The sequence below is a fragment of the Talpa europaea genome, assembly GCF_964194135.1.
Source record: "Talpa europaea genome assembly, chromosome: 14".
NCBI lineage: Eukaryota > Metazoa > Chordata > Mammalia > Eulipotyphla > Talpidae > Talpa > Talpa europaea.
Window position 1 is genome coordinate 25624011 of NC_140082.1, and position 25961 is coordinate 25649971.

General features: G+C 38.6%; 1 protein-coding gene across 3 annotated transcripts in view; it reads left to right on the plus strand.

Moving 5' to 3' along the window:
- Positions 1-5067: 5067 nt before the first annotated feature.
- Positions 5068-25961, plus strand: part of NSUN6 (NOP2/Sun RNA methyltransferase 6) — a gene marked incomplete at both ends in the record, with an annotated part of 35324 nt that continues 14430 nt past the window's right edge. The window contains 7 exons of one of the 3 annotated variants that reach the window (XM_084254458.1): positions 5068-5142; positions 6336-6491; positions 8882-8961; positions 13303-13412; positions 14362-14515; positions 17294-17375; positions 19534-19653. In XM_084254458.1, the coding sequence (XP_084110584.1) occupies positions 5068-5142; positions 6336-6491; positions 8882-8961; positions 13303-13412; positions 14362-14515; positions 17294-17375; positions 19534-19653 (777 nt within the window). The remainder of the gene's footprint in view (positions 5143-6335; positions 6492-8881; positions 8962-13302; positions 13413-14361; positions 14516-17293; positions 17376-19533; positions 19654-25961) is intronic. The other 2 variants (XM_084254459.1, XM_084254460.1) reach the window with 2 other exon arrangements.

Here is a 25961-nt window from a genome sequence, read left to right on the forward strand (position 1 = left end):
CCCTGAGCCCAACGCCGACCCGTAGTCCCCTCGGTCTGAACCCACCTACCCCGCAGCGTCTCCGCCAGCCCCCAAGCCCCGCCTCCGCCCCGCCTCCCCTTTGGGTCCCAGGACCACCCATCGCCGGAAAAACGGTGTTTGACGTCGGCGCGCTTACGTCCACCCACGCCTGGGACGTGGCGTTTCCTCCGGTTTCACTTCCGGCTCCCGGGCTGGGCGCGCTGGAGTGGGCGTCGGCGCCGCGCCCTGTCGTCACCGGTTAGGCGCGTCCGCCTGGCGCGGGTCTGCGTCTGGCAGGTGCCTGCGCTTAAAGGGGACCCGCTGAGGTGGTTTAACTGAGCGGCGGCCGTTCGCTGCCCTTTGCTATGTGAGGACGTGAGGACTGTTTCGCTCACAAGGAAACTTCTGTCACCGTGTACAGGCCGGCCGGCTTGAGGTTCTGCCGTCATTTTTTTTTTTTTTTAAAGAATTATTTATTTATTTATACAAGCACTGGGTACAGTCAGAAGCGCAGGAGGGCGAGAGGATTCATCAGAGCCAGAGCGGGCGGCCGGGGATCGAACCGGCGCTGCAGAGGCTGCGGGCAGCTTTGCAGCCCAGCACTCTACAGCTGCGACACAGGAGAGGCCCTCTGCCGTCATTCTTAATGGATGGGGAGACTAGCCATTCAGCTGTGCGATTAATTTAGTACCCTCCACCCCAATTTTGCCAAGCAGTCTATTTTCCTGGGTCCCCAAAGCACAGAAGAAGAGATTAATCTTTTCTAAAATTTTAATTGGAAATAACGTCTTTTTTTTTTTTTAAAGATTTATTTATGCATACAAGAGCTGGGGTACAGGCCAGAGATGTGGGGGGTGAGAGGATTCACCAGAGACAGAGCGGGGTACAGAACAGGCAGACTGACGAAATACACTGCTGAGGGGAGCAGCGGGTGAGTCAGGAGAGGTCTTCTTTGTCATGTGGGTTGCTCCCTGGCAGGCCCGGGATTGAACTTGTGCTGCAGAGGCTGTGGATTGCTTCATAGTGCGGTGCTTAACCCCTTGTGCCACCAGGGAGGCCCCAATAACGTCTTTTAATTAAAAATGAATCCCGGGTCTCCCTGGTGGCGCAGCGGTTGAGCTCTGGGTTGCGAAGCTGCTTGCAGCCTCTGCAGCACAGGTTCAATCCCCGGTTGCTAGGCGAGGGTCCCACATGTCGCTCAGACCTCTCCTGCCACCCACTGCTCCCCTCAGCAGTGTACTTCTTCGTCAGTCTGCCTGTTCTGCTCTCCACTCTGGTTCTGGTGAATTCTCTCACCCTCCCGCGCTTCTGACTGTACCCAGTGCTTGCATAAATAAAGAAATAAATAAATCTTTAAAAAAAAAAATGAGTCCCAATAATCTCTGCCAGGTTAACAACATAGAAGAAAAACTACATGTGCCCTAGAGCAAAAGAAAGAATTTCAAGGAAGAAAAAGTCGAACCAAGGAAATATTATAGCAATAGTATTTCCTAGAAGGAATTTTTATAAACTGGGTAATACTTGGTAGCACTGACTGCAGCTGGCTCTGAATTCAATTTATTATTATTCAGTTAACTAAGAAACCCCCATATGTACCATTTCGAAAGGTAATTGTTTCCATTTTTCTTTTCCATGGTTAGGTGTTAACAAACCCAATTTAAACTTGTAAGTAAACCTTGTAAAACTTTAAAAGCTTCACACCCTGGCAGAAACTGAAATAAGTGCAGGTGAAACCAGTTGAAGGAGAGTGCTTAGCTGAAAAGACTCTGCTGTTTCGCCAGGTGGTAGGATTTTTAACCCTGACAGCTGGCCTTTTAATATACCAAACTGTTTTGTTACCTGTACAAAGAGAAGTGCATGGTTTATGATGTCCTTCCAATGTTAAGATCCTATAAGATTTATACATGGGTTAGTGTATTCAAATTTTCTGATATTGAAGGCAAGTTTTAAACTCCTGTAAATCCTCCCTGAGGATTAGTTTAATTTTCATGTCCATGATTTGAACAATAACTGTAAGTGATTCTGTGTTTGTGTAAATAGAGGCTTTAAGGGACATTGCAGTCTAAGTTTTGTTAGTAAAAAAACAAAATTTAGATTCTGTAATTTAGTTTCTTTGAGTACTACAGGTGGCCAGGGAGCTAACCCACATGGCACAGCAGACCTCCCCTGTCATGTCCACTGCTCCCCTCAGCAGAGTATTTTAGTCAGTCAGTCTGCCTGTTCTGCTCCCCACTCTGTCCCTGGTGAATCCTCTCACCCCTGCACCTCTGGCCTACACCTCAGTTCTTGTATGCATAAAGAAATAAAATTAAACCGTTTTTTAAAAACTATTATAAATTAATTACAGATAATAATTTGAGGAACTAGCTTCAGTTGGAATTGAATTCAATTTATTATTCAGTTAACTATGATAAATGGCATACATGAGTCCAGGAAGAGCATGTTCTGCCAACTAGGAACAAAATGAATTCTAAAAAAAGCTATCCTAGTAGTAAGATAATGTCTGCTGTGACTTTAGTTGGTCAGTCTCCAGAATTCTGGCCATTCAAGGCTTTTCCCCAATCTATGCCTTTTTCATGAAATTAAATACTAAGGAATAAGGTTTTATTGTTTTTGATAAAGTTAAATTGTAGGCCACCATAAACTGAGATTTAACATCATATCAAGATTTTTTTTTTGTGACCCTCAAGCCTCTGCTTATCACCCCACTGAGAGCTAAATAACGTATATGGCTGTATTCCTACAGGGGATCTTCCTTTGCTTAGACAGCATGTTAACTTAAAATTTATAATGTCTTCGTCAGCATAGCTGCCATTACAATAATGTCGGCCCAGGATAGTGTACAGGTCCTCAGTACTGTTCTCATCTGCTGAACTAGTGAACAAATTTTCCAGTAAATATATGCCTTATCAGCATTTTTCTTGGTCTACCGAGAAGCTCATCCATCTATTCATCTAGTCATTCCATACTTGTGTGCCTATTGTTAGGCACTGGGTTTGTGATGGTGAGATAAAGTTTCTAACCTTTTGGAGTTTAGGCCCAGCTCAGCTTGCTCCTTTTTCTAAATATAGACTCCAATCATTACTGGTGCTGGGATCACCGTAATATTGAGGTTGGAAAAAATACTTTGGAAATGCCTAGTTTAGATATTTTCCCAGTAATTTTTAGAAGACTTAGCTGCAGAAGAATACCACTGAAGAAATATGTCATGGTGGAAAGATTGGATATTGGCTTAAGAAACCAGGTGTCTTTTATTCTAATTCAGCTTCATGAGTTGTGAGACGTATTTCAGCTTTGGGAGCCTTTTTTTTTTTTTAAGATTTATTGATTGATTGATTTATACATACAAGCACTGGGTACAGTCAGAAGCGCGGGAGGGTGAGAGAATTCATCAGAGCCAGACCAGGGAGCAGAGCAGGCAGAAGGACCGAAGTACACTGCTGAGGGGCGCAGCGGGCGGCAGGAGAGGTCTGCGTGCCATGCGGGACCCTCCTCCAGTGGCCGGGGAGCGGCCGGGGATCGAACTGGCGCTGCAGAGGCTGCGGGCAGCTTGGCAACCCAGCGCTCAACCGCTGCGCCTTGGTGATAATCACCTTGCAATGTTGTGAGGCTTAATGGTTGCAATTCAGAATATTTTTACAGAACCTGGTGTGTCATACAAAGTAGCTATTATATTTTTAAAAAAATTCCATGTGAGAAAGACTCTAAGGAAAAAAAAAATCTTTGCTACAGTTACCTGTTAATGACCATGCTGTACAGCAAAACAGCAATCAAAACCAACACATTGTTTTCCTCATCCTTAACACCGAAAGATTAGGCCAAGGGTTTCCTGAGCTTTAGAGTAAAATCAACTATGATATAGGTAGCTGTTAGCTTTTCTTTAAGCTAACTGTAAATTCTATGGGTTTTAAAATATATATCTGAACATTCATATAAACAAACCATTAACTCAGTTACTGAGATTTTTAATAATCATTCTCAACTGAAGTCAGAGCAGTTGCCTGAGAGAAGTAAGGTAGTTCCATGGAATCAAAGGGCGCCTGAAAAGGTCCAAATAAACCCTGGTGTCATCCTTCCCTTGGAGGTCTAGCCAGTAATAACAGGCGAGCAGGTAACTCATTGGCCTCCACCTCACGTTCAGGGCAGCGAAATTTTCGACTCAACCCACACTATCTTTCCCTCTTCCCCGGGCACCCAGCCTCCCTCACCCAGGAGCCCAAAGAGTTCACCCCAACTGGTATCCCCTTACCCTTGCCCTTAAATCACCCTAAAGTGGGCCACTCGGGGATCACAAACTCGGGGGCATGCTCAGCGAAATAAGCCAGAAAGAAAAAGAAAAATACCGGATGGTCTCACTCATAGCAGGAATCTAGAAAACTTAAATAAGGGACCAGGAAAATGAATAACTGTAAGAAAGTGAAAATCAAAACCAACAAAAAACTATGAACCAGAGACACTTTTGGGGGGGTGGGGGGCGGGAGGGGAGGGATTGGGGTCAGAATGGGGGTGTTGCAATTGTATGGGGAATATAAAAATAAAATTTATTATAAAAAAAAAGAAATTGGCAGCTGGCCGGGGGCGGAGCCGGGGCGGGGCCGCAGGTCGCGTCACCGGAAGTGACGCGACCGGAAATGGCTTTCGGTAGCGACCTTGGGGGGCGCGAGTTTGGAAATGAGGCCCGAGGTTGGAAGCTTCAAAGCGGTGCCGTTCTAGTTTCCAGCCCTGCGGCCGGTGCACCACGGACTCGCTCGTCACGCTTTTGTTTGTATTTTTCTCCTGCAACACGAGTGGCCTCGCCGCACGGTGACCTCCGTGAGGGGCCCTCATTTTAGGAGGCCCGAGGACCGGCGTGGTGGAGGCGAGGAAGCCGCCCGCTGCCAGCTGCCCGCGTGGAGCCCCCCGCAGTTCCGAATACAGCCTGGCGGAGCGGGAGTTTCCTGGGCGTCCTGCCGGCCCGGCACGCTGTGGGTGGTTATTCCCCCCACCGGACGCCCACGGCCGTTCGGCAATAGCAAAACCAAGGTTTTCTCAGCATTTCTCTTGGAGAAAACGAAGCTAGAGGAAAAAATGCTTATTTTTCCTAAAATATCTTTAAGACCTGAGGTTGAAAACTACCTTAAAGAAAGCTTTATGAATAAGGAGGTAGGTCAGACACATGTTAGATGTTTGCAAAAATTCACATACGCACTTCAGAAGCAAAAAGTCTGAAAGAAAATTAATTTTGTAGAGCTGTTGTTTTTTTCCGAATGTAAAAAAGTCTTTCCGCAGGTGTTTGATGTTTCCCGAGAGCTGAGGTAACGGAGGCATATATTTTAACATTTAATTATGGCAAAGGGAGGGAGAAAAGCTGTGGGAAAAGCTGTGTCTGACACTAGACTTGGCACTGTAGGAGTTGCAAGGATGAGCAAAAAACCTCTGTCCTTGAGAATTTGCCCTGTAGAGAGGCTACACCTGTGTTTTTCGAGCAGGAGCTATTTCAGCATTGAGCTGGAAGGGATACTGTAATTGAGTGGCTGTTACATGCCACCAGTTGTGCAGTTGTGCTAGGTGATTTGCAAACCTTTATATTTGAATCTTTGCAATTTGTTTACACAGTTAAATAGGTGAGGAAACAGGAGCCGTGTAACTGACACAAATTAACACAGCTCTCTGGTAACAGTACTGAAATGAAAAGCATAGATTTGGAATCCCAAACCTATGATTTACTGCCAGTACTTGAGTAAATTCACATCACTTAACCTTGATTTTCTTTTCTCTGGAAAGTGATGATTGAAAATACCCTACAAGGTTGTGTGAGGGTATTAATCATAAGAGAAAGCAGTGGCATGTTTGCCACACACTAAGTCCTCAACAAGTGTTTATTTGCTACTGGCATTGCCTAGCACAGAAGTCTTTAAATGTTGATTGTCTTTGATTACCAAACCTGTTCCCTTTCCACTTCACCATCCTGCCTCTAGGCAACGTTGTATTTTCCACATCTTTGGTTTTTAGTCAAACGGCTAAATTGTTACCACTGTATGCATTATAAATAAGTAGAATAAAATCCTGAATTTACACATATAAATGTAGCAAATGTTAATATGTTCAAAATGTTAATGGTTTGAAGTTGAAACCCTTTATTTTGGGTTTTTGTTAGGTATTCGTGTTTATTATTAAACCTAGTCACCTTGAGAGAGATACCATTGTTATAATCCATAATTTAGCAAAACGGAATGGAAATGAACAAGTACTAAAAGATTTTTTTTTTTAAGTTGGAACAAATGTGGATACATTTTCTGCTTAATATTTGTAATTCGTGAAGTGAAATTGAGATGTTATTTATATTTTCTTTTCAGGTTGTGTCTGCTGTAGGTAAGCATGAAGCAGAAAGGAAGTTTGAAAGTCTGTTAAGTCACTTGTCATACCCTCCATCGTTCACTACTGTCAGAGTAAATACACATTTAGCATCAGTACAGCATGTGAAAAATTTGTTATTTGATGAACTTCAGAAGGTTGGTGCAAATTTTTTATGTTGCTGTGTTTATAATTACAGTTTTACAATCTGTTATGTTGCTTACTTAAAATCCTATGAATGCTGTATGGCTATTGAGTTGTTTCTCTACTCCCTTGGGCTTTGGTTCCAGGATCCATCTCCGGATAATCCCAAAAGCCTTGGATATTTAAGTCCTTTATATAAAATGGTGCCATGTTTGCAGATAACCTACACACAACCTACCCATACACTTTGAATCATCTCTAGACAACTTATACTACCTAATATAATATAAATGCTATGTAAATAGTTGTTGTACTGTGTTGTTTAGGGATTAATGGCAAGGGAAAAGTCTAAATAGAAAATTACAAGGGCCTTCCCGGTGGCGCAGCGGGTTGAATGCCACACTGTGAAGCTGTCCGCAGCCTCTGCAGCGCAGGTTTGATTCCTGGCCCGCCAGGGAGAAACCCACATGGCGCAGCAGACCTCTCCTGCCTTGCCTGCTGCTCCCCTCAGCAGTGTCTTTGGTCCATCTGCCTGTTCTGCTCCCCACTCTGTCTCTGGTGAATTCTCTCACTCCAGCACCTCTGACCTGTACCCCGGTTCTTGTATAAATAAATATTTAAAAACAGATGATTACAGGTGGTGTCTTCATATGCTTAAATATCATACTGCTGAAAGTAATGAACCATTGATACTGCTGCCACATGGGTAAACCTCAGAAACATGTGAACTGAAACAAACCACAAACAAGAGACCATATATTCCATTTATATGAAGTGTCTAGAAACTGACTTTATGGAGAAAGAAAGTAGGTTAGTGATTGCCTGGGTTTGGTATTAGGAACAGGGATTGATTGTGAATGGACATTAGGAATCTTTGTGCATAGATGGAAATACTCTAAAACTGGATAGTGGTGATGGCTGTGCAATTATTTAAATTGACTGAAAATCATTGAACTATGCATTTAAAATGGGAGCATGTTATGGTATGTAAATTATATCTCAGTAAGGCATGGGACAGATAGAAAAAGAAGCAGGGTTATTTTAAAAAGTTTTTTTGTGTTGCAGAAAAGTTATACATGGGTGTGGTTTTATCAAAGTTTTATTTTTGTATCTTAATATGTGATAGAAAAGGAGAGAATAAAACTTGGCTTGAGAAGGATTGATTTCTATATTTCTATAGTGTAAAGCAAATATTATTTAAATAATAAAAGCAAATGACAAAATTCATTATTTTCTCCTTGGGAAAATCATTTTACTCTAGTATGTACAAGAGGGGGACACAAACAATGGCAGACCTGAGGGAGAAGGGGAAAGAGAAAGAGAAAACAGTTTGAATGATGAGTTCAGATTTATTATTAGGTATCTGTTGGAAATGGTTAGTATTTTCAGGCTAACCTGGATCCTTTGCCTGGACGAAACAGAAAAGTGGGGGAGTTGTTGACCTGGTGAAAATGTAGTTAGATTTCTAAAGTATTAACACATTTTCTCTATCAACTTAGAAATAAATTGATTTTAGAAGATTTTTTCTAGTATACAGATACTATATGGCAATGCAAATATCTGGTATCATTGTTATTTCATGTAATATGTGAGCATTAATTAGTTGATAACCCTAGCCTACATGCAAGAAACTTGTTCTCAAATATTTGCATATTCCCCTCTGATAAAATGTTCAGTCCCTGCTATCCAGTCCACTGTTCTATACTTTATTCTTTTGTGAAGGGTACCCAGTCATTCTACTTATAAAAGTCATGTGCTGGTATGTACTAAACAACCAACTTTAGGGGGAAAATAGCCTGTTTGTAGTATTTGCTAACTTTGGTGGTGAAATTACTCCAACTATGGTTGATTTCAAGCTACCTGCCTGACCATAGAGATGGGAAGAGAGACACAAAGTTGACTGTAATGAGACTGAGCTGGCCCCAACTACTACATCGCTGGCTCTGACCATGTTTTAAGTCTGAATGTCAAGTACAATGGAGGATGCTGAAAATCCTAGCCTTTGCCAAAAGCAGTTATTTTCCTCATCTAGTTTTGATAATTTGCAATAAGTAGTATTTAATCTCAATCTTTAATGTTGTGTTCATAAACTTAAGAGGACTAAGTACAATTCTGTTGTATGTTTTCAAAGTGAGTCACTTAAGATAAACATAGTTTGTATTTATCAAGCCAAACAAAGCAGAATTGAACCTTGTAGAGAGGCAAAACACTCCAAAATCAAATTATAGAGAAAATAGTTGTTTTGAAGCTTTTGTTTTTTTCAAAATGTATCCCATTGAATAAGATGAAAATATCCCCAACCATGCTTTGTGGTCTTTGAGGTAATCATACTGAAAAACTCCATAAATGAAACTTTATCAAATGAGTTGATTGCTTTATAATTATGTGTATTTATTTTTAACAGCAGTATAATGGATTAAATGTTCCTATTCTTCAACATCCAGATCTTCAGGATATCTTACTTATTCCTGTTATTGGACCTAGGTTTGTAATTATTTCATCTTCAAAATCTTATAAATGAAAATTTGTCACAGGTTCTTTTTTATTGATAATACTACATTATTAGCTTTCTGAGTAGCTAGATTATAATTCACAGTTCATAAATTCATAAATGCTGATTTTCATACTATATCATGGAAATATTACAGAAGAAGACAGGGAATGGACCCAAATATGTTGATTAATATACTTTAGGTTCCATTTAGTGCCATAATTTTTTTACTTTTGAAGAAACTTAATTTTTTATTTGTGTATCTTGAGATATCAGTACTAAATTATAAACTTTTTTGAGCAACAAAAATACAAGACTTTTTTTTTCCATTCCTAGCCAGTGCATTTGTAATTTTTTTTCACTTATTCACAATTATGTTAAATTGCTATGAGGTACTATGAGTAGAAAAGCAATGTTCTACTACTTTACGTATTTGGAAGGTGTACATTTGAAAATTGATAAAATAAGCTTTCCATATAATGGGTGTTCTATTTTCAAACAGCATTTAAAAATACCTAATCATGGTATAACTTTTCATACCCTTGAGAGTTTTAATAAATATAGAAATACATAATATGTTGCTTTGTTATTGTATAACAAATGATACAATTTATACTATGTACGTACAATGTATAGTATATATTACATTAAAATATGAATTCCTCATTTTGTTAAACCTTTAAAGCAATTTAGTGGTTAACAGTGGAGCAATTGTTTGATCAATTTTGGTTTATTGAAGCAGTAGAAATATATATGTAGTTTTAAAGATTGATTTATGCATATAGGAGCTAGGGTTCAGGCCAGAGGTGCAGGGAGGGGGTTGAGAGGATTCACCAGAGAGAGTGGGAAGCAGAACAGGTGGATTACTGAAATACACTGCTAAGGGGAACAGTAGGCTAGAAAGGAAAGGTCTGCTGTGCCATATGTGGGTTAGTGCCCTTGTGGGGACTGAACTTAGGCCTTTGTGGTGGGCTATTGTCACTGTCGCATGTCTTGACATGGTAAGCAGAACTGATAGGGGGTCTAGCTCATAGGTTTTGTATTTTGAGGTGGTGTTTTTTTGTTTTGTTTTGTTTTTTGGCTATGTAGTTGTTTGCAGAGATTGGTGAAAGAAGAGGTTGAAGAAGATGGGAGAGAGGGACTATGAAGTATACAGTTTTTTTCTTTTTTACTAAGTAACATTTTCTTTTTTGCATAGACTATAGGAGCCAAAGAATTGTGTTAAGATTCATGACTACATCTGTGTTGTTTTTTTTTAAACATTTGTTTATTAATTTATACAAGAACCAGGGTACAGGCCAGATGTGCGGGAGGGTGAGAGGATTCACCAGAGACAGAGTGGGGAACAGAACAGGCAGATTGACGAAATACACTGCTGAGGGGAACAGCAGCCGAGACAGGAGAGGTCTGTGGTGCTATGTGGGACCCTCGCTGGCTGGCCGGAACGAACCGGCACTGCAGAGGCTGTGGATAGCTTCACAGCGCCGCGCTCAACCCCCTGCACCACCAGGGGAGGCCCTAGATCTCTGTTTTAGAAACAATACTAACATAGCTAACATACTAACAATAATAACATAAAATTATTTTTCAAACTGTGTCGATCATTACCTATTAGTAGGTTGTGAAATAAATTCAGTGGGTTTTTAATGAACATTTTTAAAAAGAAATGTGATTTATTGCATTGCCTGCAGTAAAAATATTGTTTCTTAAAACTTGGTGGGGTGTGTACATACATACAATGAGTTACAAGACTGGGAACAAGTTTGGATGGTATTTCAGAGTCTTTATTTCCAACAGTGTGGTGATCTGAAAATGTTTCTGTTGCATACTCCTAAGAGTATTAAATAAAATATAGGCCATAAAAACACACAGCTGAGTGATTATGAATATAAGTGAACTATCCAGGGAAGTAGAAAGAAGAGTAACTGAAAACAGTAATAAGCATGGTAAGCAATGTTTGGAGATTGGGGTCATAGGAAAGAAAGTGGCTTCCTAAATTTAGCTGCTTTATGGTTTTTTTTGTTTTGTTTTGTTTTGTTTTTTGTGGGACCCTCGCCGACGGCCGGGGAAGGAACCGGCACTGCAGAGGCTGCAGGCAGCCTCAGCCTCGCAGCCCAGTGCTCAACTGCTGCGTCACCAGGGGAGGCCCTGCTTTTTTTTTTTTTTAACAACAGTGTATTAACACTAGGAGGTGAGAAATATCCAGCAGTCAGTACAAGGCAGTAATTAGTAATTGGAGCTCTCTTACCTTAGGGTATAGGTTGATGGAAAAAATCTTTTGAGAATGCAAAAATATGGTTTCAAACCTCAAAAAGGTCTAGAATTCAAAGTCATACTACCTGGTAGTTCTGAAGCAAACCTGCAGTCTGGGAAAGTAACACAAAAATTTGATTCCAAACCAATTCCTGAGGTGCTTGGCAAAAGCAGGCCGAGTTACTCTGGAGTGGCATATTCTCAGTCTAGGCCAACCACAATTCTCATGGTTAAAAACTAATAGGAATCAAATCACCATGTGTGAGAAGCAACATATTCAATAAACTGAAGGGTTATATTTCCCCCAAAATTGTAGCAATTAGAGCTATATCTGGTGGAGACTATAAAGTTAGTTTTTAAAAAAGTATTTAAAACCAAAATAGGAATGTACATCTTTTTTCTTTACAATTTAAAAGGTTAGGTTTATTAGAAAAAGAGAGGCACCTACAGGTGGGCAGAGAGCTGCCTTTAACCAGTAAAGAAATTGTACTGATATGGTCTTAGGAATTTAAATCTTAAAAGACCCTAAGGAAAAAAAGGTAGAATTGCAAAATAATTTCTAGAGACAAAAATATTAAAATGAAAAACTCAAATGAGTTAAACTGTAGTTTAGACCTAAGTGATGAATAATGATTCAATTATTGAAATAGATACATATGCAGGAAATAAGTCAGATATATCAATATAATTGAGAAGGAAAAATAGAAGGAAAAATCAATGCATATTTTTTAATAAATCCCAGATATAGACAATGGAAATATTGGGGCAAAGACAATAATGAAAAATGTAGTGAAAGATAGGTTTAAGAAATGAGTTTGAAGCCAAAAGTAAAAATAATCCATTTAGATACATCAGGATGAAACTCCAGAACACAAAGATATAAAAAAATAACTGAAAGTAGCTAAGGGAAAAGGCAGGAAGCTATTCCAGTGATCCAGCTAGGAGATGATAGATGTCTTCCATCAGGAGATAGGCCCAGAAGATCTGTCAGACTAGAGGGGGCTTGATTTGATAACTCACTGAATTGTCAAGTTAGAAGGTTTAGAAGGGAATAAGATGATGTGGGGGTTTCTAATATGGTTATCCAGGCAGATTATAAGACTTTGTGTAAAATTGGAAGTATAGAAGATGAAAAGATTTGAGGTATTGACAAGGATTTGAGGAGTGGGTAAGAGAAAATTAACATTGTTTAGGACTTGAGTTTGAAGTAATTCTGGCATACCTAAGTATAATTACCTGTTTATGTAAGAGATTGTTGAAATCAAATGATTGCCAAAGGATAGAATGCAAAGTACAAAGAAATGGCATGTTTTGAAACTTGGAGCATGGGGAATGTTGAATCTCCTTGAGTAGGCAGAGAATGAACAATGAGAATGTGTGACACCAGGTAACAGTGGAAACCTGAGACATATGTTGCTAGTTGGTCATTTGGAGATCATAAAAAGACATACTAAACTCCCCCAGCAAGAAGTTGTGATAATACATTTGAGATGTTGCCAACCAGGGAAGCTCATTAGAAACACAGTGCTTGAGATTTTTATTTGGGACTGATCACATAGACACCCCCTGTCTTGAAAAAATTCTTTTCCTTTTGTTTTGAAAGTTTTTTTCTGAGTATTAGGTGTGATACCCATATTTTAGTGACCTGAGAAATGGTTAGGAGATAAGAAAAAGACACTCAAAAAAAAAAAAAAATTCAAGCAGCGAGGAAAGAAAAAAGGACTTATTTTGCTTGTGTAGTATAAAATATTGATAATTTATCATGAGACCATTTACAAACTTTTTGGACTCCTGTATATTATCTGTTTCAGTCTTTGAAGACAGAACTTCTCTCTTAATGCTGTTACAAAAATAGCAATGGCTATAATGATTCAGCAATTTTTGCCTTCCACTACAACTTCTTTTTATTTTTTCTAAGTGCCACCTTAGAAAAATGTATTCTTATTTTTAAAACTTTTTCTCATTTATCCATTAGTGACATCTTGGGACAAAAATGACAAGGATTTAGATTGAAACTTTGAAAAGGTTGATGGGTGTTGGAGGTAGTTTTCACTGTTAAATCTGTTGTCTTACATTCTTAGGAAGAACATAAAGAAACAACAGTGTGAAGCCATTGTTGGAGCCCAGTGTGGCAATGCAGTGTTAAGAGGAGCCCATGTCTATGTTCCAGGAATTGTGTCAGCTTCAAAATGTAAGTATGTTTATTTCTTTTCTTTTTTTCCCTCATACATTTTATTAAAAGGAAAAATTACAAGCAGAGTTAAAATTTGCATTGCCAAAGCGTTTCCATTGCCTGGTCCATTGCTATTCCTTCCATTTTTTTTTATCATTACAAACTTGCTCTGTAGTCTATCAATTCTTACTTTATATTTTCACATATGTGTATGTAGATCAATGAATAAAATACAATATGTAGGTCTTTCAAAGTTTTTGTATAAATGACATATTTAATTATTATGTTACTGGCTTTTAAAAAAATTTTTTTTGCTGATGTATAGGTCTACTTTATTTACTGCTGTACACTATTCTATTATGATAATTGTCTATATTTTTGACCCATTTCCAGTTAAATTTATTAGGAAACATTTAAAAATTAAAAAAAAATTTTCTGTTAGAGATTAAATTGAGATAAAGCAGTTTAAACTCCTTCATATGCACTATTGATGCCTTCAAAGCACTCTCCCCTTCTAACTAAAAAAATTTTCACTACCCAGTTGGTGAGTGCTCATGAATGCAGGACACACAGAGAAATAAAAAGGATTTATTTACATCATTAAGGCAGTGGGAGAAAGAGAGTATGTGTGTGAGAGAGCGCTTGATTGTAGCCTCATGCAGTCTACCATATTCCCAGGTGGTAGTAAAAAAAGAGCGGGCATGCACCAGTTCAGTGTTTTTAAGTCCAACATGGCCACTCAGCTTCTCCCCTCATTTCCAACAGTTCCCCCCCATCCCACCCCTTTCAGAAAGTCCTGTTTGTTGCATGCTGGGAGTTGTGCTCTGTTCATGAAAATAGGGGTCCAGTAATACATGAGGAGATAGTCTTGCTGCCCTGGTGCTGTTCTGCTGGGCCGGACCCTAGCTGCTCTTTCTAACATTACCCAAGTATAGGTCAATGTAATGCGATTTTCTTCTTTTTCTAGTTATGAAAGCTGGAGATGTTATTTCTGTATACTCTGATGTTAAAGGCAAATGTAAGAAAGGAGCCAAAGAATTTGATGGAACGAAAGTATTTCTTGGAAATGGAGTTTCTGAACTAAGCCGAAAAGAAATCTTTGGTGGGCTACCTGAACTGAAGTAGGTCATCTGAGTTATCTGAGGGAAATAAGTGTCTTTTTTGTAGTTCAAAAATTAAGAACAATGTAAAAAATACATTTAGTTGCATTATATGAATAGTTTTTTTGGCTATAGATTCAACTATAAAATAATTGTTTAACTCATATATTTCCATGTTTTTTGGAAAAAATGCTTTTATTTAAAAAGGAAAATGATCAGGTGGCAATCTTTGTCAGCAACTAGTCACACTTTAATTAGCAAATACTTTTATTTTTACTCTTGAATTTTATTGATTACAAAATTTTTCATCTTTGGAATATAATACTCATCTTGACTAAGGTTGAATTAGATGACCTATGCAAATATTTTTTAACATTATGATTTCGTTTAAAGGAAAGCTTATAATTTTAATATGTTTATATATATGTATATATATGTAAGTTTTATCAGAAAGTCAGCCCTCATATAAATATTTGTGGCCAAAAATTAATGTTTGGATTTGTGCAAACCAAATTAAAATATAGTTCGTTTTAAATCATAGCTGGTTGCTTCTGGTTCCAAATAAAGTCACGGGCAATCCAGTTTCTTCATTTGTGTAGTGTTTTTTGCCTGTTTAGACATTCTACGAACAGTTATATTACTCCAGGTTGACATGATATAGGTATGCTGAGAGCTGTGAATTTATCTAGCACTGGACCGCTCACTCCTCCAGTAGTCATACCTACTACAGGGACAGGCTACAAATTCTACAGAAATTGTTGCACTCTAAGGAACAGCATAAATTTACCTAATGTTCCATAACAATTTGATCTTTGTCCTAGTTTTCTGGCAGACAGTTCCTAAAACCCTGGGACTCTCAGGAGTGAGAAAAATGTCCTTTGTATGTTAATGAAGTAACTGAGGGTGTCTAAATAGTTGAGTCCAGATGAGAACTGATTGCCCAGAGGAACCAACTAGGTTGGAGCTTTCGGTTCCATACCAGACCTCTGGGAAGGTAAGAAAGACTGGAAATCAAACTCCAGTGATAACCAATGACCAGTGAATTCATGAGTTATACCTATAGAATGTAATCTCCCTTGATCCACCAGACCTTGGGACTGGGAGAGCGTCCAAGTTGGTGAACTCATCCTTAGTGCTGGGAGGAGGGTGGTGCCTCAGGAGATGGCTAGTCACAGAGTGCCCTATTCCCATACTTTACCCTGTGCATCCATCTCTTCCTTCTGACTGTTCCTGAGTTGTATCCTTCATAATTAACTGGTAACTGTAAGGAAAGTGTTTTCCTCAGTTCTGTGGGTCATTTTAGTGAGTGATCAATCCTGAGGAGAGGTTGTTAGAACCCTCACGTTTATAGCCAATCAGAAGTGAAGATAGCAAGTTGGGTTACTCATCAGGCATCTGGAGTGGAGCTAGTTTTGTTAGACTGAATCCTTGAACCTGTGGAGTCTGATAATATCCCTGGGTAGTTTGTGTTAGAATTGTATTGAATTGTAGGACACTAGAGAGTTGGAGAACTGGTGAGTGTGAGAAAAAAGCCTGTCCAGAAATGTTGAGTACTATTAAGTTGAAATTAAAACAAAAAAGTCCCTTGCCTACTTCAAGTAGGGTACAAATCATCTGAGATTTTTCTCTGCCAAAACTGGTTCTAAGCAACGAATGTATCTATTGTATATGAGAACTCTATTCTTTTCCATGCTTGGACTCTCTTTGCTTGTACTTAGATAAATCCTGGCTCTTAATCTTGTCTTAATGATTAGACTGTATTTTTTTCTATATCCCTCTAATCCCCAGAACACTGCATTGGTCTCTCATTTTTCTTGCTCCATCTGGTGTGCTCCATCCACTTGGCTTTCTCTCCCCTTTGGTAGTCTCTGAAAGCCTCTCTCAGCTTGTGATGTTTGAATGAATTACTGTCCACCATGCGCTCCTGGGTCCTGGCTCTTCCTGCTCTGATTAGTTCCACTGCCACTCATAAAATGGGACAAAGGTGGGAAAAGTGAGATCACCTTTGAGGATTGTATCAGTACTGGGCAGTTATTCCCTACAGAAATGAGAGGATAGCAGCGTAGCACATTTGTCATTGTTTGGCATCACTATGATTCTTAAAGATGTTTTTGTTTCTCATACAAATACCTAGTACAGTGCCTTACAAACAGAAACATTCACAAAATGTTGACTTGAAAAGCTAATAACAAAGGGGGCCTCCTTGGTGGCACAGGAGTTAAAGACAGCGCTATCAAGCTATCTATAGCCAGCCACTGTAGCACGATTTCCATCTCTGGTTGGCCAGAGATAGCGGACCTCTCACAGCTTGCCCGCTGCTTTCCTCAGCAGTGTATTTCAGTGGATCTGCCTGTTCTGCTCCCCACTCTCTGGTGAATCCTCTCACTCCCCCGTACCTCTGGTTTACACCCCAGTTTTGTATGCATAAATAAATCTTTTTTTTTAAAAAGAAAAACTAATAACAAAAATCTGTTATCAGAACAATAATAATAATAATAAACTCAGAAGTTCTTTGCCTTTTAATTTTACACATATCTCTAAAGAAATTCTTTTGTGCCAAAATGAAAAATTTGTATAACTTTACCCCTTTTAGTTCTCTGATGGCGGATTACTTTTCTGCAGGTAAAAATTGAGAAACAATTCTCAGAAATATTGTAACTCTTTTGGTGCTGACTAACAAGAGGTTTTAAAAAGGCAGATCATCTTATATTTGGCATGCCACATGGGTATGTTCCTGTAGAAATGGAGCTTGTGTAGCGTATATAATTTATGCTAATGTCAGATTTTTTTTCTTTTCAGAGGTATAGGCATAAGAATGACAGAACCAGTGTATCTCAGCCCTTCATTTGACAATCTGTTGCCTGGCTATGTATTTTTACAGGCAAGTATTTGTAAAAGTAAAATATTTAATGACTTTGAAATATTTTAGTGAATTGTTTGAGATCTGAAGTTTTTTTCCCTGCTTCTAGCTTATTTTTTGTAGTGTGTATTTTTTCTAATAGGTCTTTTGCTAGGCAGTAAGAAAAAACTTAGTACTTTTTTCTTTTTCTCTGATTTTTTTTATAACTACTTTTTCTCCTCTTTGTCAAAGGGTGCTTTAATAGCTTATTACAATTAATGTTTTCCATCTGAGAATATTAATCTCTGAATTATGTGTTCATTTGATATACATGTCAGTGTCCATTTGTAACCTGGAGTAAAATTCAATTGGTTTACTACTAATGTGTTTTGTCAAGTGGTTATTAATTGCTAAGATATAACAAATAATTTATTGTCTTTTCCAGTTTATTAAGTACTTTTGTGTATATTAAATCATTTGATTTGTTATCTGCTGCTTAGGTGGTAATATTGGTGGTGGTGGTATTATTATTATTCCCTAAAAATGATGAATGTACTGAAGATGATCTGTTAGGGTTCTTGAGCAAGGTCATACAATTAGTAATTGTGTGTGAACTCATGTAGTTATTATTTGCTTTCTTTTCTGCCAGTGTTTAATCAAAAGGCATTTATAAATTAAAAGGTTATTTCTGGTGTTAAAAAATAGAAAAACAGATTTATGTTATTGTCTAATTCCACACTAATGATGACTTAACACATTAAGATATATAACCTAATGTATAATTATACTGATTCTTCTTTAGTAATATATGGCAATATATGGTAATATATGGCAATATATAGTAATATATGGCAGCCACTTTTTTAAAAAATAAGTTTGGTATTGTGCTAGGTGACTTGAATATATTACCTCAACTCTGCATTGCACAAAGTTGAGAAAATTGATGTTTCTGAAATGTTATCAGTAATTTGTTGATTTAGGGAGTTGAAGTTATTCATAGGCTGACTAAAGAAGTTGTATCTTGAGGAAATCATGTTTTAGTAAGCACAAGAGTTTGGAATCTAGTAGCCTTTGCCCATTCTCTTTGAATGTTACTGTATAGAATAGGTGGCTATAGATACTTACTTTGTTGGGAAAGTTCCTGGGGAAATTTGTCCTTTTTATTTATTTTGATGTCTTCTCCCCTGCCTTTCCATGGACAATCATTATCCCTAAATCTCTACTCTTTGTTGCTTTTTTTTTTAAAGTTTTTTTTTTTTTTTTAAGATTCATTTATTTATGCATACAAGAACTGGGGTATAGGCCAGAGGTGTGGGAGGTGAGAGGATTCATCAGAGACAGAGTGGAAAACAGAACGGACAGATAGAGCAAAGTACACTGCTGAGGGGAGCAGCAGGCAAGTCAGGAGAGGTCTGCTGCGCCATGTGGGTAACTTCCTGGCTGGCCAGGGATTGAACTCACACTGCAGAGGCTGTTGACAGCTTCACAGCACTGTGCTCAACCCCTCATGCCACCAGGGAGGCCCCTCTTTGTAGCTTCCTTTTTTTTTTTTTAAGATTTATTTGTTTGTTTATATAAGCATTGGGTACAGTGAGAAGCGCGGGAGAGTGAGAGAATTCACCAGAGCCAGAACGGAGAGCAGAGCAGGGAGACTGATGAAGTGCACTGCTGAGGGGAGCAGCGGGCGGCAGGAGAGGTCTGTGCGCCATGTGGGACCCTCACCCGGTGGCCGGGGATCGAACCGGCACTGCAGAGGCTGCGGGCAGCTTCGCAACCCAGCGCTCAACCACTGCACCACCGGGGAGGCCCCTCTTTGTAGCTTCTAACAGACAATGCAAAAGTTTCACTTTGTATTCCTCCCCCTTTTTTTTTTTTTTGGTATGGAATATTAGGGGTAAGGGAATGTTATTAGCATAAAACAAATTCTTCAATGGGAATTAGATGGTGAGGCACTTGAAATTGCAGAATTTTGTACATTTTCTGAGAAAAGATCCAGAGCTTCTCCATATTTTTAAGAGGTGTCTGGCTTTTAAAATATTGATAACCATTGACCTTAGAAAAGGCAATATGCTTTTTTTACAGAATTAGAGAAAATGTCATGTTTGCACGTGTGTGTGTCTGTGCATGTGGCTGTCCTATGAGGTCACAGGGTAATTTAGGATCTAGGGTCATTGGTTATTTTTTTTTTTTTTCCTTCCAGAATTTGCCATCTGCTGTAGTAACTCATGTTCTGGATCCTCAACCTGGAGAGAAGATTCTAGATTTGTGTGCAGCACCTGGAGGCAAAACAACACACATTGCAGCACTCATGCATGATCAGGTGAGACTGCCTTCACAGCAAAACTACTTTCAGCATACTACATAGTTGAATGATGAAGTTGGAACTGCACCTAACTTACAAACATACAGACATTCACAATCTGATTAATTTCAGATTCAACCCAAGGTGAAGACTTTTCGGTGCTAGTCATCATTTATTAGGTTCAGTAGAAAATTATAATTTGTGAAGATTGTCATAAGATCTTGATTCCCAAAATTGCTTATACAATTTAGAATAGAATTCTTCCCTCATAAAATTAAGTTTAAAGAAAACATTTGGGACCTGTCAGTGTTCTTAGTTATAGCACTTGATACTTGTTTAAGCTATTAAATTCCTCCATTAAAAATTAATTTGATGGTATGTTATTAAAGTGTCAAAATATATTTTGATAAATATACATGCATATATGATATAAAAATACATATGTAGGCACATATAGAACACGTGCATTCTTCCTGTCTTAGTGTTCATAAAAACCTTTTCATCTGGCTTAATTATAAAACTTTCTTGTCATAAAATATGAGTAAGTTTTTTTGCTTACTTCAGCTCAGAGCTCTATAAATAATATACATATACTATCTGTATTTGCCAATTGTTTTCTTTCATGGTGGTTAGTTATATCTGCATTCAAACTCAGTGTGACCATGTAAAACCATTCTGTATTTGAATTCTCTACTTTATTGGAGATTCTTCAGCTAAAGAAGGATATGGCAAAATGATAATATTTTTCCTATTTGATTCAAATTCCATGAAGTGAAAGGGTTCCTAAAATCCTTACACATGGTAGAATCTTCATATATAATACAGTTTTCCTGATCGGGAGTCAGATTTTAATTCATTGATTGCTTAAACAGGTATTTATTACTTTACTGTGTGCCAAGTACTGGGGATATAGTAGTAAACCCCCAAAACATCAAAAGTTCCTTCTTCATGGCACATACATTTAGTAACAGAAGACATGATAAATAAATAAATAAAATACATGGCGTATATATGATTGTGATAAGGTTTATGGTGAAAAGTACAGAGGGCTATGGCAATAACGGTATTGTGAGCAGGGAGGGAGAGTGAGTTTGTAGTTTTAAATAGGATAGTGAGGGAAATCTACATCATGAAGGTGGTGTTTGTGGAAACACAGGTGATGAGCAACGTGATATTTGGGAAAGAATGTTTTCGCTTACACAAGAGGTGTAAGCACTCTGAGGCAGGGCTCCTGAATTGTTTGACTCACCTCCATAATTTACTGAAGTAGACTAGGTGAGGGGAAGAGTACAAGAAGAGATCAGAAAGGGAGGCCCAAAGGGTGGATGTTTGAATAGAGGAATTTTGTGTGGTCTGACAGGGCTTCAGTTTTCCTGGGGTGATGGAAAGCCTTTGAAGGTTTTTTAAAAGAATTTTATTTTTCAAGATTTTATTTATTTATTTATTTATTTATTTTAAAGATTTATTTATTTATTTATGCAAGCACTGGGTACAGTCAGAAGCGCGGGAGGGTCAGAGGCTTCACCAGAGTCAGAGTAGGGAACAGAACAGGCAGACTGACGAAATACACTGCTGAGGGGAGCAGCGGGCGGCAGGAGAGGTCTGCGTGCCATGTGGGATCCTCACCGGTGGCCGGGGATCGAACCGGTGCTGCAGAGGCTGCAGGCAGCTTGGCAGCCCAGCGCTCAACCACTGCGCCACCAGGGGAGGCCCCAAGATTTTATTTATTTTTGCGTTGAACTGGGGTGCAGGTGGTGAGAGGATTTACCAGAGACAGAGCGGGGAGCAGAACAGGCAGATTGAAGTATACTGCTAAGGGGAGCAGCGGGCAAGACAGGAGAGGTCTGCTGTACCATGTGGGTGAGCTCCCTGGCCAGGAATCGAACTTAGGACTTTGTGGTGAGCCTCTGTGGTGGTAACACTGAGACTTAATCCCTACGCCACCAAGGAGGCCTGCCATTGGAGTTTTTATGCAGAAGAGTGACATAGGCTGATTGACTATTTAAAGTATCATTTTGTGATTGTGTCTGGTTTTCCTCATCCTCCAAAGGCTCTTGAACCACAGTACTGTTAATCCTGAGTTCCAAAGCTGTAGCCAGAGCCTTGTCCCAGGTTCTTTGGTATATACTTTGTTGCTGATAGTAAGAGCTAGTTGCTCAATACTTGTTTCTTCGGCTTTGAGTGGCTGTGTCAACAATTTATTGTTTTCTGCTAGGAGTGACACCTTTCTTTTCTGTATCCACGTTCCTTAGAATCTCCTGTTCCAATTTCCGGGAACAAAAAGGTTTTGACTTCTACCATTTTTATTAGACTTTTTTTTTTTTTTTGGTTGTTTTTAACATCTGTTCTCTTCCTTCTTAAGCTATTAAATAATACAAATAGTTATTGCTGAAAGGAGCTGGGAGATAAAGGATGTCAGTTCTTTTTATGCACCAAGAACTGAGCCCTGCGGATGTCTCACTTTAAGTGTCTCACTTTAAGTGCTAGTCTGATTCTTGTGGTTGTCCCTGCACCTTCCTTTTATGTGGAAAAGGCAAGTTTCCAAAGTCTCTCGGTAATCCGAAAGAGAAAAAGGAAATAGTCACCTACATAACTGTAAAAAGATTGTATTTAATGTGTAGAATAAGACTAAATGGAATTACTGGACTAAAAATATAGCTGTTTCAAAACAAAAATTATATTTTGAAAATAAATATTGACAGTGTTTTTCTCCTGTGAATGACCTAATTATATTACAAATGGTTGGTAAAGGGAATGAAGTCTGTGAGGTTGAAGAAAATTTTGCACTAGCCATGTCTAATTTGACTGACAGCTTTACTGCCGTGGGAAAATCTTAATTTTTTTTTCCTACTCCAAAGGTTCTATTTTTTCCTATTTCAAAGGGAGGCCATTAAGTCTAGAAATTTAGGTAGTACTACTTTGTCATCCATTGTAACATACTATCAATCATCCATTTACTAACTAAGGATTTGTCTGATTTTTTTTTTATTTGTCTGAATTTTTTGGTAAAGATATATTTATGCATACAAGAACGGGGTATAGGAATAAGGGGATTCACCAGAGACAGAGTGGGGAACAAAACAGGCAGATTGACTGAAATACACTGCTGAGTGGAGCAGTGGACGAGACAGGAGAGGTCTGCTGCACCATGTGGGTAGCTCCCTGGCTAGGGATCAAACTTGTGCTGCAGTGGCTGCGGGTAGCTTCATAGTGCTGAGACTTAATCCTTTGTGTCACCAGGGAGACCCCAGGATTTGTCTGATTTTTAGACTTGGTGGCCACATTGTTTAATTCTTGCTGTCATCTGGGAAGGAGAATAAAATGTACTCCTGTTGATTGAAAATAAATATTGCTCTTACAAAAAAATGAAACATAATTTTGGTGGTTGCATTGAAAACAATCTGTAAGAGTTCCAAGGAGACAAGTTTGAAGACAGCAATTCAGGGGAAATTCTTGGAGGCGATAAGTGGTTAGAATCTGGATGTTTTTAAGGTGGAACTACTGATAGATTGGATATGGGCTGTGAAATGAATAATCAAGGATAATTCCTAAGGTTTTTGGCCAAAAGAACTGGAGCAGTAAGAGTTGCTGGATATGATAACTATAGAAGGAGCAAGTTTTTTTTTTATTTTATTTTATTTATTTTTTATTTTTTTATTTTTATAAATTTTATTGTTATATTCCCCATACAATTGCAGCCCCCCCATTCTGACCCCAATCCCTCCCCTCCCGCCCCCGCCCCCCTAAAAGTGTCTCTGGTTCATAGTTTTTTGTTGATTTTGATTTTCACTTTCTTATAGTTATTCATTTTCCTGGTCCCTTATTTAAGTTTTCTAGATTCCTGCTATGAGTGAGACCATCCGGTATTATTCTTTTTCTTTTTGGCTTATTTCACTGAGCATGATCCCTTCCAGCGCCATCCATGTTGCTGCAAATTGCATGTGTTTATCTTTTTTGAATGCTGAGTAATATTCCATGGTATATATGTACCACATCTTCTTGATCCAGTCATCTATTTTTGGGCATTTGGGTTGTTTCCAAAGCTTAGCTATTGTAAACAGTGCTGCTATAAACATAGGGGTGCAGGTGTTCTTTGGAATTGATGTTTCTGTGTCCTTTGGGTAAATACCTAGGAGTGGAATTGCTGGATCATATGGAAGCTCTATGTTTAGTAGGTCCAGAAATCTCCACACAGCTTTCCACAGTGGTTGTACCAGTTTGCACTCCCACCAACAGTGCAGAAGAGTTCCTTTTTCTCCACACCCTCGCCAGCATTTGTTGTTGCTAGTTTTTTTAATATGTGCCATTCTCACTGGTGTAAGATGGTACCTCATGGTAGTTTTGATTTGCATTTCCCTGATTACAAGTGATGGTGGGCATTTTTTCATATGCCTGTTGGCCATTTGCATTTCCTCTTCAGAGAAGTTTCTTTTTAGCTCTTCTGCCCATTTTTTGACTGGATTATTTTCTTTGTTGTTGTTGAGTCTCATCAGCTCTTTGCAGATTTTTGTGATCAGTCCTTTATCATTAGTGTTGGGTGCAAAAATGTTCTCCCAGTTGGTGGGGTTTCTCTTTGTTTTTGTTATTGTCTCTTTTGCTGTGCAAAAGCTCTTTAATTTGATGTAGTCCCAGCTGTTTATCTTTGCCTTCACTATCACTGCTTTGGGTGATGTGTCTGTAAAGATGTCTTTGATGTGCAAATCACGTAGTGTTTCGCCTATATTTCCTTCTATATATTTTATGGTTTCAGGTCTTATGTCTAGTTCTTTAATCCATTTTGAGTTGATTTTTGTGTATGGTGTGAGGTAGTGGTCAAGCTTCATTCTTTTGCATGTAGCGACCCAGTTTCCCCAGCACCATTTATTGAACAAACTTTCTTTGCTCCAACGCATAGTCTTTGCTCCTTTGTCAAAGATTAGTTGACCATAAATCTGTGGGTTTATTTCTGGATTTTCTATTCGATTCCATTGGTCTGTATGTCTGTTCTTGTTCCAATACCATGCAGTTTTGATGATTATGGCTTTGTAGTATAGTTTGAAGTCTGGGAGTGTGATGCCTCCATTCCCTTCTTTTTTTTTCAGGAGAGCTTTGGCTATTCGGGGTTTTTTGTGATTCCATATGAATTTCATCAATAATTGTTCTATTTCTTTGAAGAATGACATTGAAATTTTGATTGGAATAGCATTGAATCTGTATATTGCTTTTGGAAGGATGGCCATTTTAATAATGTTTATTCTTCCAATCCATGAGCAGGGGATGTCTCTCCATTTCTTTGTGTCTTCTTCTATTTCTTTTAACAGTGTTTTATAGTTTTCTTTGTATAGGTCCTTTACCTCTTTTGTTAGATTTACTCCCAAATATTTGATTTTTTTTGTTTCAATAACAAAAGGGATGGTTTTTTTGATTTCTTCTTCTTCAGATTTATTGTTTGTGTATAGGAAGGCTACTGACTTTTGCGTGTTGATTTTGTATCCTGCCACTTTACTGAACTGATTGATGAGTTGAATTAGCTTTTCTGTGGAGTTTTTGGGGTTCTCTATGTATAATATCATATCGTCTGCAAATAGTGATAGTTTGACTTCTTCTTTTCCTATTTGGATTCCTTGGATGTCTTTCTCTTGTCTTATTGCCCTGGCTAGGACTTCCAGTATTATATTGAAAAGCAGTGGTGAGAGTGGACATCCTTGTCTTGTTCCAGATCTTAATGGAATTGCTTTCAGCTTTTCACCATTGAGAATGATACTGGCTGTTGGCTTGTCATAGATGGCCTTTATGATGTTGAGGTATGTTCCTTGTATCCCAAGAATTTCAAGGGCTTTTATCATGAATGGGTGTTGCACTTTGTCGAAAGCTTTCTCAGCATCTATTGATATTATCATATGGTTTTTATATTTCTTTTTGTTGATGTGTTGGATAACGTTGATTGATTTTCGGATGTTAAACCATCCTTGTGCCCCTGGAATGAATCCTACTTGGTCGTGGTGAATTATCTTATGGATACATTGTTGGATTCTGATAGCTAAAATTTTATTGAGGATTTTTGCATCAGTGTTCATTAGGGAGATTGGCCTGTAGTTTTCCTTTTTTGTGTTGTCCTTGTTCGGTTTTGGTATTAGTGTAATGTTGGCTTCATAAAACGTGTTTGGTATTGTCCCTTCCTTCTCAATTTTTTGGAAGAGTTTGTGAAGGATAGGCACTAATTCGTCTCTGAATGTTTGGTAGAATTCATTTGTAAATCCATCAGGTCCTGGGCTTTTGTTTTTGGGGAGGTTTTTGATTACCATTTCAATTTCGCTAATTGTAATTGGTCTGTTTAGGTGTTCTAT